Genomic DNA, 15,672 nt, shown 5'->3' with positions numbered 1-15,672 from the left:
TTAATTGTTTCTCTCTTTCTCTTTTATCTTTTTGAATTAGGTCGACTTACATGCTACCACTTTCTGAAACAAATTAATTTGTTAATTTGTTGTAATTCATTAGTTTAGTTTGCTCTGTGAGACTTCTGTCGTGCTTAATTAGATATATTGTAATTACAATTCGGTAATAATTTATGTAGTAAAGGCTGAATTTTTCCTTAATTTAAGTTGGTTGTATTACTATACCAAATATCCAAACAAATACAATTCAATATCTACACGCGGTTGATGAGATAGAATCTTTTGGTGCATCAGTTTTGCTGCTTGAACTAGGCCGCTTAACATAAATTATTCTGGTTGTGTCACATTGATTGAAACATCTACTATCAAATGTTTTCAGGTTGGCTGGCCGGTGCTGACGGGACGGAGCTGAGGCTAGAGATAAATTCCTATGTTAGACTTCCGCTGTAGCAATTACTCATATCAGTCTTTTGAAGCTAAGATGTTCAATTTGTGGTGCAATATCTCTCTCTTGTTTGAGTTGGGGGAATTGTGATTCGTAGTCGGATCTCTCACACCTATGGAATGAAAAATTAATAATTAAATTTCTTAATTATAAACAAATTATTGGGGAGCCCACAATGACATTTTCTATATGGAAAATTGCTTTCAATTAGTATTTTTTTGAATGTGATAATTTTCAAAAATCGATTGAATGGGAAATATAATTATATCTTACACGACGGGCACTAGACTTTGACTTAACCATAAGACTTAATGTGTATCACATATATTTTTATTTTTTTCCTATTTTCATGGATAAATTAGATTCGCAATATTCAATGGTAAGTGAAATTGAATCACACACATGTATGTTAACATTGATCATTAGAGGAAGAATCATGGTGTGAAATTGAATTTGCATTATTTTGTGGTTCGGTATTGCGATAATCGCTGAACAATAATTGCTTAATCTAATTGTATTAATTTTTTGAAGGTTTATAATTTTCAGAAATTAATTGAAAAGGATATATGATTGTTTCCATTTGAAAAAGGGATTTAAGCATAAGACCAAATGTGCATCACATATTTTTTTATCTATTCCCATCCATCCATCCGTGAGTGATAAGATTTTGAGTTGTATGGAATTGACTGTAGTCAAGCATTTTATAATTTGATTAATAGTGTAACTTTATTATTATCAAGTAAAGTCCAAGATTAATTTATAATTAAGTGGTGATTTAATTGCGTATTGAAGATTCATGTAGAAATTAAAAACAGTCTACAATGGTGTTAAAACCACCAATGAACCCATTTTAGTATAACAAATAAGTCGAATTAAAAGAATGATGAAGAAATGGAATGAAATTAACATAGAATTTATAGAGCTATCCACACAAAATGGAGTATGAATGAATTTGTAGTTTCTTAATTAATTTCATTATCATGCATTGTCACACCCCAATTCTTGAAGGAATAAATATAATCGAGGTGTGAATAATTCATAGAAATAAACTAGGGAAAAACCTTGTTATAACCGAAATAGGATTTGAAATTCGGGCTATGCCCCTTTGGATCACAAGTTTTGTTTCATGCTTCTGACAACCGACATTCATTAGCATAAAAGTAGTAAAGAGTCTAAGCTCGGTCAAGTATATCATTTGAAATTTAACATGAAGATCTTAAGTTGGGAAAATAAAAGACTGATATGAGTAATTGCTACAGCGGAAGTCTAACATAGGAATTTATCTCTAGCCTCAGCTCCGTCCCGTCAGCACCGGCCAGCCAACCTGAAAACATTTGAAAGTATTTTTAGAAATGATGCTTTAATGCATTTCATGATTGGTATAATTATAGTTCCGAAGGTTCAATATAAGTTATAATGTTAACTTTAATTTAAACTGATAGGGAAATAGAGAGACTTTGTGAGCTCAACAATAATGGAAGTTGAATAGAAAGGAGGAGGCTGAATTAGGAGAGTGAGGTGTGAAGATGGAAAAAATAAATTTGTTCTAAATAATGAAAAAAAAAAGAATTAAAAATGATACAAAATTGGAAAACAGTCGTCTAATTTATATCTTCAAAGTTCGTATAGTCTCTCAAGTAATATCAAATATATTTAATAAATTATTCTCGAAATTGTCTCGATAATAAATATATTAAAAATGAAATATATTTAATAAATGGTCGCCTATGAAATTTTTAGATGGGCATGTGGAGACCATTAATACAATTAATATTATTGACTATCACGCAATCATACACTTTAAAAAGTAATAAAAAATACTCCCTCCGTTTTTTTTAAGTGTTCCAGGGAAAAAAAGTACATATATCAAGAAAGTTGGAGTATTACTTTTGTGCCCATATTTATTATTTTCAAAGTGTAATAAATTTATTCTCAAATTTTGAAATAGGACACTTAAAAAGGGGTAAAGTAGGAACTTTGTCATTTTTTATTCTCAAATTTTAAAATAGGACACTTAAAAAGGAACAATAAATTTATCTTAATAGGACACTTAAAAAAAAACGGAGGGAGTATATATTTCCCTTTCAATCAATTTCAGAAAATTAATACAAGGCGCAATTTTTCATAAGGAAAATATACAGTTATTTTGCCATTATCATAATCAAACCGTTAAATTAAAGTTCAAAAGATTGTGTGAAATTGTGAACCCATTTCAATTAAGCTAACATTATCTTCAACTTGAATAATATTGATTCTCCATTCAAACTAAAAAAACTTGTAACGAACTTAAATTTAATTAATATGCACATTGAATTTTTATCATGAATCAAATTTGATTATGTTTAGAAAAGAATAAAAAACAAATAGAGAAAATTAATAGGAAGATAGAGAGAAAAATATTGAAAAATTTGGTGGAGAAGAAAGAGAAAAAGGGAGGAAAAAATGTAGGGAATACACGTACTCACTTTTTATATATTGTTCTATAATCAAACCTATCATACACCTAAATCTAGATTTGATGCACTATGGTATCCAAATATTAAAAACTCATTTCAAGCTTTGAGAATTTCATATGAAACGTAGACGATGGTGACAAATAATGTATTTCTCAAGAAAATAAAGTTAAAATAAAGAAAATAAAGTTAAAACTTTTAGATTTGAATATAAATGTCAATTGGTAGGCTTTTTGTTTTCTCACACAATTAGCACTCACAATATAATATGGATACATTTTCCCCATTTTCCCTTCTTTCGCTTCTCATATTGTTTACTTGTCTTAATCTTTCTACTGCGCACAACATAACTCAAATCAAAAGTGATGAATCCATACTTCTTACAGGGTGTTAGCAAACGGGTTGCAAAGAACAATCCGACCATTAAAAGGATGAGTGATTGCCTTGTATGTAGGAAATTCAAATAAATTGTAAGAATTTGCTAGTAAAAAATATAATTAATAATTCTCGTAAGCTAGTATATATAAATAAGTAGTACTCCATCCGTCCCTCAAACATTTTTTTAAGGGAGGGTGATACAAATTTTATTAAAAATTAATTGTGTATTTGATTAGTGAAAAATGATTAAAAAATTTATTTTAACATCACTAGTACACTGTATTTAATTTCTACATGAATCTTCAATACGCAATTAAATCACCACTCAATTATAATTAATTATAAATTAGTCTTGGACTTTACTTGATAATAATAAAGTTATACACTATTAATCAAATTATAAAATACTTGACTACAGTCAATTCCATACAACTCAAAATCTTATCACTCACGGATGGATGGATGGGAATAGATGAAAAATATGTGATGCACATTTGGTCTTTTGCTTAAATCCCTTTTTCAAATGGAAACAATTATATATCATTTTCAATCAATTTCGGAAAATTATAAACCTCCAAAAAATTTAATACAATTGAACAACCAATTATTGTTCTGCGATTATCGCGATACCGAACCATTAAATATTGCAAATTCAATTTCACAATGACTTCCTCTAATGATCAATGTTACCATACATGGGTGTGATTCAATTTCACTTACCATTAAATATTGCAAATTTAATTTATCCATGAAAATTGAAATAAATAAATAAATATGTGATACACATTTAGTCTTATGGTTAAGTCAAAGTCTATGTCCGTTGTGTAAAAGACAATTATATTTCCCTTTCAATCGATTTTTGAAAATTATCACGTCCAAAAAAATACAAATTGAAAGCAATTTTCCATATAGAAAATGTCTTTGTGGGCCCCAATAATTTGTTTATAATTAAGAAATTAATTATTAATTTTTCATTCCATAGGTGTGGAGATCCTATTACGAATCACAATTCCCCCAACTCAAACAAGAGAGAGATATTGCACCACAAATCAAACATCTCAGCTTCAAAAGAGGTGGAATAATATTTTTTTTAAATGAAGTGTAATATTTTCTCAAGAAAAGAAAAAAGAAAACAGACTCTAATATTTCCGTTACATGAAATTTCATGAGTTTTCTTCTTTGCCCGAATCACACTCCAATATTGAGAGCATAAAGAAGACTAGGTCAATTAATTTTGGGTCGAGACAAAATAATGACTTGCACTGACTTCCAAAAAATGTGGAAAATTTACATTCTGCAATTCTCAGTCTCACAAGAAGTGTTTTAGATTTGAATATAAATGGCATTTGTAGGCTTCTTGTTTTCTCACACAATTAGCACTCACAATATGGATACATTTTCCACCCTTCTTTTGCTTCTCATATTGTTTTCTTGTGTTAGCCTCTCTGCTGCACACAACATAACTCAAATCAAAAGTGATGAATCTATACTTCATGCCTTAAAATCCCACATCACTTCAGATCCTTTCAATATGTTGAAAAATAATTGGACGAGTGGAACCTCGTTTTGCACGTGGAGAGGAGTTACTTGTGATTCACGTCGTAGCAGGGTCACTAAATTAAATATCTCTGATATGGGACTCGAAGGAAGCATTCCACAGGAAATTGGAAATCTTTCTTCACTCGCTTATCTTGATATGAGTGGAAACTCTTTTCATGGTTGTATTCCTCTCTACCCATTTTTAAATTTTTAGTTAGTAGAATCTATTTATTTATACGGTAACTCTATCAGGTCGGCTACCAAAGGACATTTGCAGTCACAATAACCTTCAAAGACTCAAACTACTTAACTTGTCGTCTAACAAATTGCAAGGAGATATACCGTCAAGTTTGTACCAATGTCCACAACTTGAAATTATCGACTTTTCACGCAACAGCTTTGGTGGATATGTGCCTGCACAAATTTCGAATATCACACTGCTTAAGGAATTAGACCTTGGTGTGAACAATTTGAGAGGTATATATGTTCTTATCTCTATACTGCTTAAGGAATTTGATCCCTTACTATTTCATTTCTATTGATAATCCAGAAATTGGTTGATAATGTCATTCGGTTTAATCGTAGATTTTGGGGTAAATGGCAAAGCTACGACTCTTGCGTCTAATGATATTCTGCAGTTCCTCAGTAACATGATGAATACATAGCTAAGCAATTTATTTATTCTTTTCTCATTTTACTTTCAACTTTATTAATACTAATTCTTTATTCAGATGCTCAATCTAACAATAAAATCGGGCATACACCTAAATCTAGATTTGATATATTATAGTCTTCAAATATAAAAAACTAGTGAGTATTTTGACGTGGAATTATTTTAAATTGTAATTTAAATTAAGTTATAGTATTATTTTTCGTATAATGCTATTATCTAAGCTGATTTGTGAGATTATATCGGCTGGAGTTTGTAAAATTTGGTCACAATACACTTAACAAAATTCTTAAAATTTGTGCCCAAGCTATTTAGGTATATATATTTTTTTTGTGTACGGAGGGTGTATTTTATACCATAATACTTTATCAGGCCGCCTACCAAAAGACATTTGCTCACATAACAACCTTCAAAGACTCAAACTACTTAGCCTGAGGTGGAACAAATTGGAGGGAGATATACCATTGAGTTTGGGTCAATGTACACAACTTGAGAGAATTGACTTGTCATTCAACAACTTTGGTGGAAATGTCCCTCGAGAAATTGGGAACATCACACAGCTTAAGGAATTACACCTTGATCAGAACAATTTGAAAGGTATGCTCTTGTCTTTATACTAATAATTTAACTTAAATAGAAAAAATATTAATTTATTTAACTTATTTTTTAAAATAAAAATAAAATTTAATTATTTTATTATATTCTCTACATTGTAGTTTTTTATAATTTTTTGTAACTTTTTTAGTTTTATTAAAAAAATCAATTAAAAATAAAAGATGCAAAAAAAAATAACTACAATATAGATAATACAATAAAATGACTAAATTCTATTAAATTAATTGAAATTTTTTCTATTCAACTAAATTGTGGGTGACCAAAATGTGGCTACATAGATTTATTGAATCTAATAACCATTATAGGTTCAACAAGTTTTGAAAGATCACGTTAAGTACTCAAAATATCACAAGAGATACATATACATTCATTTAATTTCATATAGTTGGACAATGTTAATTTACATTTCATAATTGATAAGATGTGTGGATATTTTTATTTTCATTATTTGAATTTTTTTAGTCCCACCCTTGTAATGGGATATTAGCTCACGTAATAGTATTTATGAAGGTCTTGAGATATCCTAAAATCTTACTTATGTTATTTTTATTTATCTAAGATAATCGTAAACAATAATTATCAACACACCTTTTGTTTATATCCACAACTTCCCCCATTGACGTTCACGTAATAGTATTTATGATGGTGTATTTTATACCATAATACTTTATCAGGCCGCCTACCAAAAGACATTTGCTCGCATAACAACCTTCAAAGACTCAAACTACTTGACCTATCGGAGAACAAATTGGAGGGAGATATACCATTGAGTTTGGGTCAATGTTGTCACGACCGGCCTTAATTAAGGATAATTAATCCGGGAAAACCATGACTGGGGAAGGGAAATTAAGAAGCGGGTTTAGAAAGGGGCGCATAAAAGAATACTCAAAGAGCTTGAATACGCGTGAAATATTCCTTAAAAAGGAAAAAGGCATAGTTCGCATAAAAAGGGTACTCAACGAACTTGTATAAGCGTTATATTCCTTAAAAGGAAAAAGGCATCGTTAGGGGCTTGGCTAAAACATTATCAGAGTTTGCAACGGAAGGTGTAACTGAAATAATCAGTGTTTACAGCGGAATGCATAACTGAGATACATGTATGAAGACATGTATCCTTTCTGAGCCTACTTTAAATTCGACAAAAACTCTACTCAGCAACAACACTTCATCGCCCATCACAGCTCAACCTGCACAAACATAAACATACGAAGGGCTGAGTACAAGAGTACTCAGTGGGCAGTGCCAAGCATATAACATAATATCAACAACAAAACACAACTTCGCATAAGAGGCATAAGTTTCTTTCAAATCCTTTGCTCATTAAACATTTCCATATTCATAAACAGCATGAGCGCATTCTTCATCATTAACAATCATCAACACGCATCGTGTCGTGGAGAAGGCCTTCCCCAACGAACACGGGCATCGCGCCGTGAAGGGGGCCTCCCTCAGCGGTCACGGCATCGTACTATTGAGGGAGGCCTCCCCCAATAGACGCTGTAACACTGGAATACTGGCATCGCGCCGCTAGGGAGGCCTCCCTCAGCGGACACGGGCATCGCGCCGTGAGGAAGGCCCTCCTCAGCGGACACGGCATCGTACTGTTGAGGGAGGCCTCCCCCAACAGACGCAAGCATCAATCACAGGCATAAACTTATCAGCGTAAAGCATTCAAGTGTAAATAAGCGTAATCAAGCGTAAATCATTTAGCGTAAAGCATAATAAATCATACCATACTTGAAGATCCAATTTGCATTATAAAGCATAACACATGCATAGCATTTTATTTACGCGTAAGAAATTGCCCACCTGATCGCAAAGTTTTGCTAAGTACTGTGACTTCTTGAATAGTTCTTACTCTCGCGCTTGACCTTAATCACGAGAATGTAAAATAAGACATTGCCTCGAGGAAAATTCTCAAATAATGAGAAAGCGTAATTTAACTATGCATGAATCTGGTATGCATGAATTAATCTTCTGAGCGATAATCGGGAATTCTACTATTAATCCTCGTTAATAGATTTAACTAATTCTCGTATAACGTGGTCGAATAGAGCTGTGATTCTTCCTTCCTCCTCGAAATATTCTAAAAGTAAAATAAACCTCGCCTTTGTACTAGATCAAAAAAAATAAAGAACTAACTCGGCTTTAATCGAGGTGTGACCTTGTAGAAATTATCGGGCTTTTCGATTGAAACATAATTACTAATGTAATCTCAAATAATTAATTGGCTCAAAAGAGAGTAGCCAATTAATTAAATAAACCAGTGTCTTTAATAAAAATAAGCAATGATAGCTCGCTTTAAAGTCTGAAATCCAAAAACCATAATTAATAAACTGGGCGGCTCATTTACTGAATAAGTAATTGGGCTTCATCAAAATAGATACTGCTAGGCTTAATTAAAAGAAGTAACTTCAGCCCAAGCTTTAAAAGAAGCCCAACTTAAAAGTCTTCGGCCCAAATAAATAACACAAGGCCCAACTGAAATAAAATAAAACAAGGCCCAAATTAATAATAAAGCAAGGCCCATTTCTTCTAAAATTAGTCGGCCCATTCGAAATAAAAGAAAAGGCCCAAACAAATGAAATATGAAAGCCCAAACTTAAATAAAAGGAAGCCCAAAATTATTAAAACAAAATCAAGCCCACTCTCTCTCTCTTCTCAAAACTCTCGGTCCTCTCTCTCTTCAAGGAGCCGATGCTCCTTCTTCTTCAAAGCCTACGCTCGGCCACCTCTCAAATCCGGCCGGCTTCCTCCTCCTCGGCCGATCCGCGGCCATCTGCTTCGGTTGGCTTCGACCGGCGACGAGTCTAACCCCGGCGCCGTTCTCTCTCTGTTCTTCAGTTCACCCGTGGAACCCAAAATCGAGCCCTAGAATCTAGAACACCGCTGCTGCTCCTTCGCCCGGAATCCGGCGATTCAGCCGGCGTTAGCCGCATTCATCTCTCCCCTCGTCTCAACCATGAAGGGGAAGCAAAGCCTTAATTCTCCCCTGAAGTTTCAAACCGGGTTTTCTCCCCCAAATCCGATCGGTCTTCCTTCCCCGGCGTCGTCCCTTCTCGGTTCAGCCACGTTGCTGCTGGTCCAGAATCGGCGAGGGTCGTCGTGAGGTCGGGAGTCGTTTGCCTTTCACCGCTCGACGCCGGTGATGCTTCGGTCCCCGCGAGTTGCCGCCCACTGGACGTATCTTGGTCTGAACGAACAGGGCAGCAGCCCCGCCCTCTCTAAAGCTAAGTAACTCCCTCAATTCGACTCAATCGATTCGTAAATGTGAACTGGACAAGGCAAGGTGAAATCTTCTTGTTTTGCTTACATCTCAATTTGTGCTCGATTAAAACTACATAAGACTGTCACTTGCTCAATCGCATAGTTGGGTGTTTACTAAGTTCAAGATGTCTATAAGGTCTTCTATAATTAAAACTGAAACTGATCGTGCTCATGCTTTAATATGAATGCTTACTGGAATGGTATTTGAAATAGAATCAATACCTTGAAATGTGTTGTTGGTTAAATATTGTTGTTTGTTGAACTGGAGTAACTGAACTTAAGGTTCCTGGCAAAGAGGAAATGAATGATTCTTGTGTTAATGCAGGTGCTAATCAAATGGAATGAAATCATTGAAGCCCAGCCTTACCTTGTGAGCTTCGGCTGAATGAGCTGGGCTATTCTTTGATTCTCTTTTGGATGAGATGAGTTGAGAGTGAAAACTGTATTTGTTGGCTGATTGCATTTGTTGGGTGGGGAGCAAAGGGTGGTGGCTGATAGTATAAAGGGAATGAATAATTGAGTGGAGTTGGTGGAGTGGAGTTGGTGATTGAAGAGCTTTTGCTTTTGCTAATTGATTTGGTTGTCTTCTTGATTGATTATGCTATGTATGAAAGAGGCTTATGATGTTACTCATGTGGTCAACGTATATACATGCTTCATGCTTGAGGTCTAAATTATGCTATGGTATGTTGATAGTGTAGGAGACATTAGGGAGTGGAAAGAATAATGATGATTGTAAAGTATTGAAGTTACTAATAAAAAAATCATTTAGCTTGATTAATATTAATTAATCAAGTATTTGTAAAACTAATATTGGTTTCTACTAAATAACGACGCTTCGTTATAGCTCTCTACGAATTAAATATCTAATTTAACTCGTTCTTATGATTCGGAATTAGATCACGACTTCCAAGTAAATAATAGAAATAATATTTCTATCGCATATAAATTAATAACTTGACTTTGCTAAGTCAGTTATTAAACTGGATAATAAATTATTGAATGGCTCAATAATTCTCGTCACGTTTTTCTCATACGTTATAAAAGTATAAAGCTAAATAATAACTCCGTCTCTGAAAAAAAAATCAGGACCATAAACTGGATTCATATATAACTGGCAACTGGGTTTCATTTACTAAAAGATGTAATATTAATTATCGCGATACCATATTAAATAAAAATGCGGGTCATTACAAATGTACACAACTTGAGATTATTTACTTGTCATCCAACAACTTTGGTGGAAATGTCCCTCGAGAAATTGGGAACATCACACAGCTTAAGGGATTACGCCTTCACCAGAACAATTTGAAAGGTATGCTCTTATCTTTATACTAATAATTTAACTGATTATCTCGAAATCAATTGACGATATATAACATCATTCAATTTCATGCTTTGTTTTCAAGCTTTGCATTGTTTTACAGTTTAATAAATCTATGCAACCACATTGTGGCCACCCACAATTTAGTTAAATAGGGAAAATTTCAATTTGTTTAATTTATTTTTTAAAATAAAAATAGTATTTAGTTATTTTATTGTATTCTCTACATTAGTTATTTTTTTGTAATTTTTTTGCAACTTTATTTTTAATTTATTTTTTAATAAAAATAAAAAGTTACAAAAAAATTATGAAAAATAACTACAATGTAGAGAATACAATAAAATAACTAAATCTTATTTTTATTTTAAAAAATAAGTTAAATAAATTAATTTTTTTTCTATTTAAGTGAATTGTGGGTGGCCACAATTTGGCTATTTAGCATTACTCTTTACATTATATCCATCATATGAAAAAAGATGATTAGAATTTACCATTTTGTCATAATTATTACTCATTTTTCTCGTTTTGGGGTTTGAGAAGAAACGGATTTTGATGTCAAATCTAATAACCATTATAGGTTCAACAAGTTTTGAAAGATCACGTTAAGTACTCAAAATATCACAAGAGATACATATATTCACTTAATTTCATATAGTTGGACAACGCTAATTTACATTTCATAATTGATAAGATGTATGAATATTTTTATTTTCATTATTTGAATTTTTTCAGTCCCACCCTTGTAATGGGATATTAGCTCACGTAATAGTATTTATGAAGGTCTTGAGATATCCTAAAATCTTACTTATGTTATTTTTATTTATCTAAGATAATCGTAATTAAACAATAATTATCAACACACCTTTTGTTTATATCCACAACTTCCCCCATTGACGTTCACATTTTATTTCTTCGAGTTTATTTCTCTTCGCCGGCCGTCACCAAATTTTCTTTGGATTAAAATATTGGCCAACAATCACTTTAGTTCGTGTATCGCGATGCACGAGAAGGCGTACTAATTATATAATATTTATCCTCACTTTCATATAATTAGGAAAAGCACATCACTAACTATTTTTCTACCAATACTTATGATTTTGGAGGTCATACTATTTGTAACATATCTTTATGCCTGATTCAGATCGAGCTTTCATGATTTAACACAATTTCACCGGTGGTATTTCAAAAGAGATTGTTTATCTTAATAATTTAGAGATATTAGACATGAGTGGCAACAATCTTAGTGGACCATTTCCAAGACAAATTTTGAACATCACAAGTCTCCGTGAACTACACCTCATCTTCGCCTCTTTAAATGGTATGTCTGCACTACTCTTTAAGCCAAAACTTTAGTGAAAGAGTTTGGTATATCGTAACTAACCATGAGAATTGGAAATAATTCTCCCACTAGACCTCACAATCAATGTGCACCCTTTCTCCACTTACATTATACTTTAAAAGATTTCTTAAAACTCGTGTCATCCCACATCTAATAACCATTATAGATTCAAATTAACAAAAATGAACCATTAAATATAGTGTTCTAATACTTATTATTTTTGTGGTCGTGTTATAATAATCAAATCAATTTTTTTATGACTTGGCAATTATGGAGGTGATATTCCAAAAGATATCGATTATGTATATCTTGGGAACAAGAAATTCCACAATGCAATGAAAACTTTAGCAAATCTTTGGCCATCTTTCGATCAATTATAAATCAGTTTAGTGTTAAAAAAAATGAGATATATGGAACATTTGCAAATTCTTGTGAAGGTTTGCTACTAACTTTCAGGTACAATATTTTGTTTTCTTAGCTTGCTGGTTTGTTCTTATATAACTAATTTATGCTTACTCTAACAGCAGTTGAATTTTCTGTTTCCAGCCATATTGGATCTTCTATTTTCTCAATGTAAACAAATGATTTGTTAAATTATGATGTCATCAAGTACACTTGGCGTGTCTTCGTGATACAGGAAAATATAAGATTTGTAACAAAATATCTTGTGTGTAATGCTAATTGATTTATACTTTAAAGGCACTTAGCAAATAATAAAGTTTCAGTGTATGTTTTCAAGTACAAAACAAAATGTCTTTCTTACTATACTCCATCTTTAAAGCGATTGAAATGAAGGGTTCTTTAATTTTTAGGTCCAATACCATCCACCATTGGGAATCTATCCAATTTGTCGTGGCTATGGCTCTCTTCCAACAAATTAAATGGTGAGCTTCCATTCTCCATCTGCAACTTGATATAACTTCTTTACAAACTTGATTGGATCTTTGGCCATTTTTTGTTTAAACTAGTCTTTTTAATATTTTACATTTGTTAAGATAAGATTTGTCTAATTCCTTTGCCAATGCATGCACAATATTAAACTAGTCTTTTTAATATTTCTATACTTGCCATTCCATCAATATTTATGAGAGGGTGTATTTTTGAGTCTAACAATTTGAGTGTTAATAAATTGCAAGAAAATTTGCCTATACGTGTGTTCATATAAGATATGCGATTTGTCTAATTCCTTTGTCACTCCATGTGCAATATGAACTAGATTTATATATAAAAAAGAAAGTCGAGTAATATATTTTCTCAATAAAAGAAAAAGGAAAACATACTCTAATATTTTGAAAAATAATTGAAGCAGTGTAATCTCTTTTTCACATATGGATAATAGAGTGACTTATTTAGAACTCTAGCTGGGGTATGACTTGTGGGACTCGAAGGCAGCATCCCACTAGAGATTGGAAATCTGTCTTCACTTGTTTATCTTGATATGAATATGGAAACTCTTTTCATGGTACTATTTCCTCTATCTATTTTTTAATTTGTTGTTAATAGAATATATTTATTTATATTGAGTACTGCTAAACACACATAATATGTGCGCACATAATGCCCTTGAAAATTTATTACCTAATTTGAATTATTATTATTACTAAATTACCCTTAATTAATATTGGAAATTTTCTAAAGATTTTTTCCCTTTATTTATTGCAACAATTTTGGAAACAAAATATTGATATGGCCACTAATCAAGATCCTATATACATAGAAATTGGCACTTCATTTTAGAAAAGATATAAACACGGTTTTGTTATTTACAGTGCAATTATTTTGATTTATCATGATCATATCTATTGAAAACATTATTAATTTTTTTCTTTTTTTCTTTTCTATTTTATTTTAGATTATTGCAATTTGTTTTCATCAATATTGATATGTTTGATTTTTGTCTTCTTATTGTTGTGTTAATGTTTTTTTCTTAAGAGATTCTATATATATGATGTTAAGAGGATGATTGCCAGCGCCTCATAATACTAATATATTAGAATTTTGAAATTTTTTATACATATATTTGAGGGAAAATATGATTATCACTCATAATATGTAATACCCCGTTTCCCCGAGCTAAATTTAGAATTTAATTTAAACTTAGATTTAAGATGATTCACGCCGAATAAAAGAAAATGAATTTATTTTTAATTCCAACAAAAATAATTTACAAAAATATTTGTAAATTTAGTTATTAAATTTATATGCATTGCATATTTATTTAATTTAGCATTCAAGTATTTTTCACGATAGCTTTATTTAGCGAATACTGAGCGATTATTACAGTTTTCATAATACAACCCGGAATTTTTTTTTTATCTACACCTACCCTCCATTTCCACCCACTCTCCCCACTCACACTCTTTCCACCTTTCCACTCACACTTTACACTAAAAATTGTCTTCCACAAACGACACTTTCCCTGCAACGTTCAATCTTCCTTCTTTAAAGTTTCAAGGCAGCAACTACTTCACCATTCTTCACTAACTCCACGAGAAGAGCAATAGGAGAACTCCATATATTTTTCTGCCATTATTCAAGGTAAATCTTAGCTTCAATTTTCCCCATCCTCTTCATGTTTCACCCTGCATTTGTTGAAGAATACAAATGTATTTCAGAAAAATCCTCATCATCCATCGTTCCCATCAAAATCAAGCAAACAACTCAAGAGAAAATCCAGCAAATGTGAGTCCTTCTAAAGGTTTAATCTTTGAATATCTATACCCGCACCATTTTACACATGACTTACACACCTTGATCATCAAACCAATTTCACTTACACCTAACATTTTTATACAGTATATTCATGGATTTGTTAGACACATATATATGTATATAATTACCATCACCATTCTGCATATATGAGATATATATATATGATTTGAAAAAGATTTATTGTTTTCGTTCTAAACAAGAGCTCGAGTTTTAAAGAAAGGATTTTTCTTGAGTTTGCCTCTCTTTTTAAGTCGTTGTACTGAGTCGGGTAAGAGAGAGATTTGCCTTACTGTGGTGTAGAGTCGAGCGGTAGAGGGAGGCTAGGGCTCGGCGGCGGCTCCGCCGCTGTTGTCCGGCCGAGGATGGAGCATGAGAGATGAGGGCGGTAGCTGGTCTGGGTGGAGGTCAGGACGGTGGCGGCAGTCTGCTCTATCTACTGCTGTCGCCGGAAGGTCGAGAGAGAGAGTTGGGGGCTAGGACGCCGGTGGTGGTGGCGTGAAGCCGCTGCCGTCGTCCGCTGGATTTTCAGAGGGAGGCCACGGCTATTCCCTGGTCGCCGTGAGTCCGAGAGAGAGAGGGGTGTAGGCGGTGGCTTGATGCTCCTGCTGCCCGTCGATTCAGAGAGAGTCGGAGTCGACGGCGGTAGTGGTTTCTCGCTGCTATCGCCGGAGTTCCAGAGGGAGGATCGGTCGAGAGAGGTCAGAGAGAGAGCTGGTGACGGCAGCTCGTCGCTGCTGCGCCTCCGGCGAGCGTCCGCGGCGAGAGAGCAGTCGAGGGAGAGAGAACAGTCGAGGGAGTTGAGGAAGAAAGAGAGAGCAAGGGTGGCGGCGTGGCCGGCGACGCCTACTGTCGCCGGAGAAAGGAAGAAGGAGGAGGGGGAGTGTGTGCTGCGCCGCTTGAGAGAGAGAGATAGTGATTTTGCAGTTGTGT

General features: G+C 33.3%; 1 protein-coding gene across 1 annotated transcript; it reads left to right on the top strand.

The window, feature by feature from the left end:
• Window positions 1–4,510: 4,510 nt before the first annotated feature.
• On the top strand, window positions 4,511–6,902 carry LOC131002546 (probable LRR receptor-like serine/threonine-protein kinase At3g47570). The gene is made up of 4 exons (XM_057929016.1): window positions 4,511–4,994; window positions 5,068–5,292; window positions 5,858–6,082; window positions 6,775–6,902. The coding sequence occupies exons 1-4, from the start codon at window positions 4,616–4,618 to the stop codon at window positions 6,900–6,902; spliced, it is 957 nt and encodes a 318-aa protein (XP_057784999.1). The 5' UTR covers window positions 4,511–4,615.
• The last annotated feature ends 8,770 nt before the right edge of the window (window positions 6,903–15,672 follow it).

This window comes from Salvia miltiorrhiza, unplaced genomic scaffold (assembly GCF_028751815.1).
Source record: "Salvia miltiorrhiza cultivar Shanhuang (shh) unplaced genomic scaffold, IMPLAD_Smil_shh fragScaff_scaffold_143_1, whole genome shotgun sequence".
In the NCBI taxonomy this organism is placed as follows: domain Eukaryota; kingdom Viridiplantae; phylum Streptophyta; class Magnoliopsida; order Lamiales; family Lamiaceae; genus Salvia; species Salvia miltiorrhiza.
Note: the sequence above shows the minus strand (reverse complement) of the source record. Positions and strands in the feature narration are given on the sequence as shown.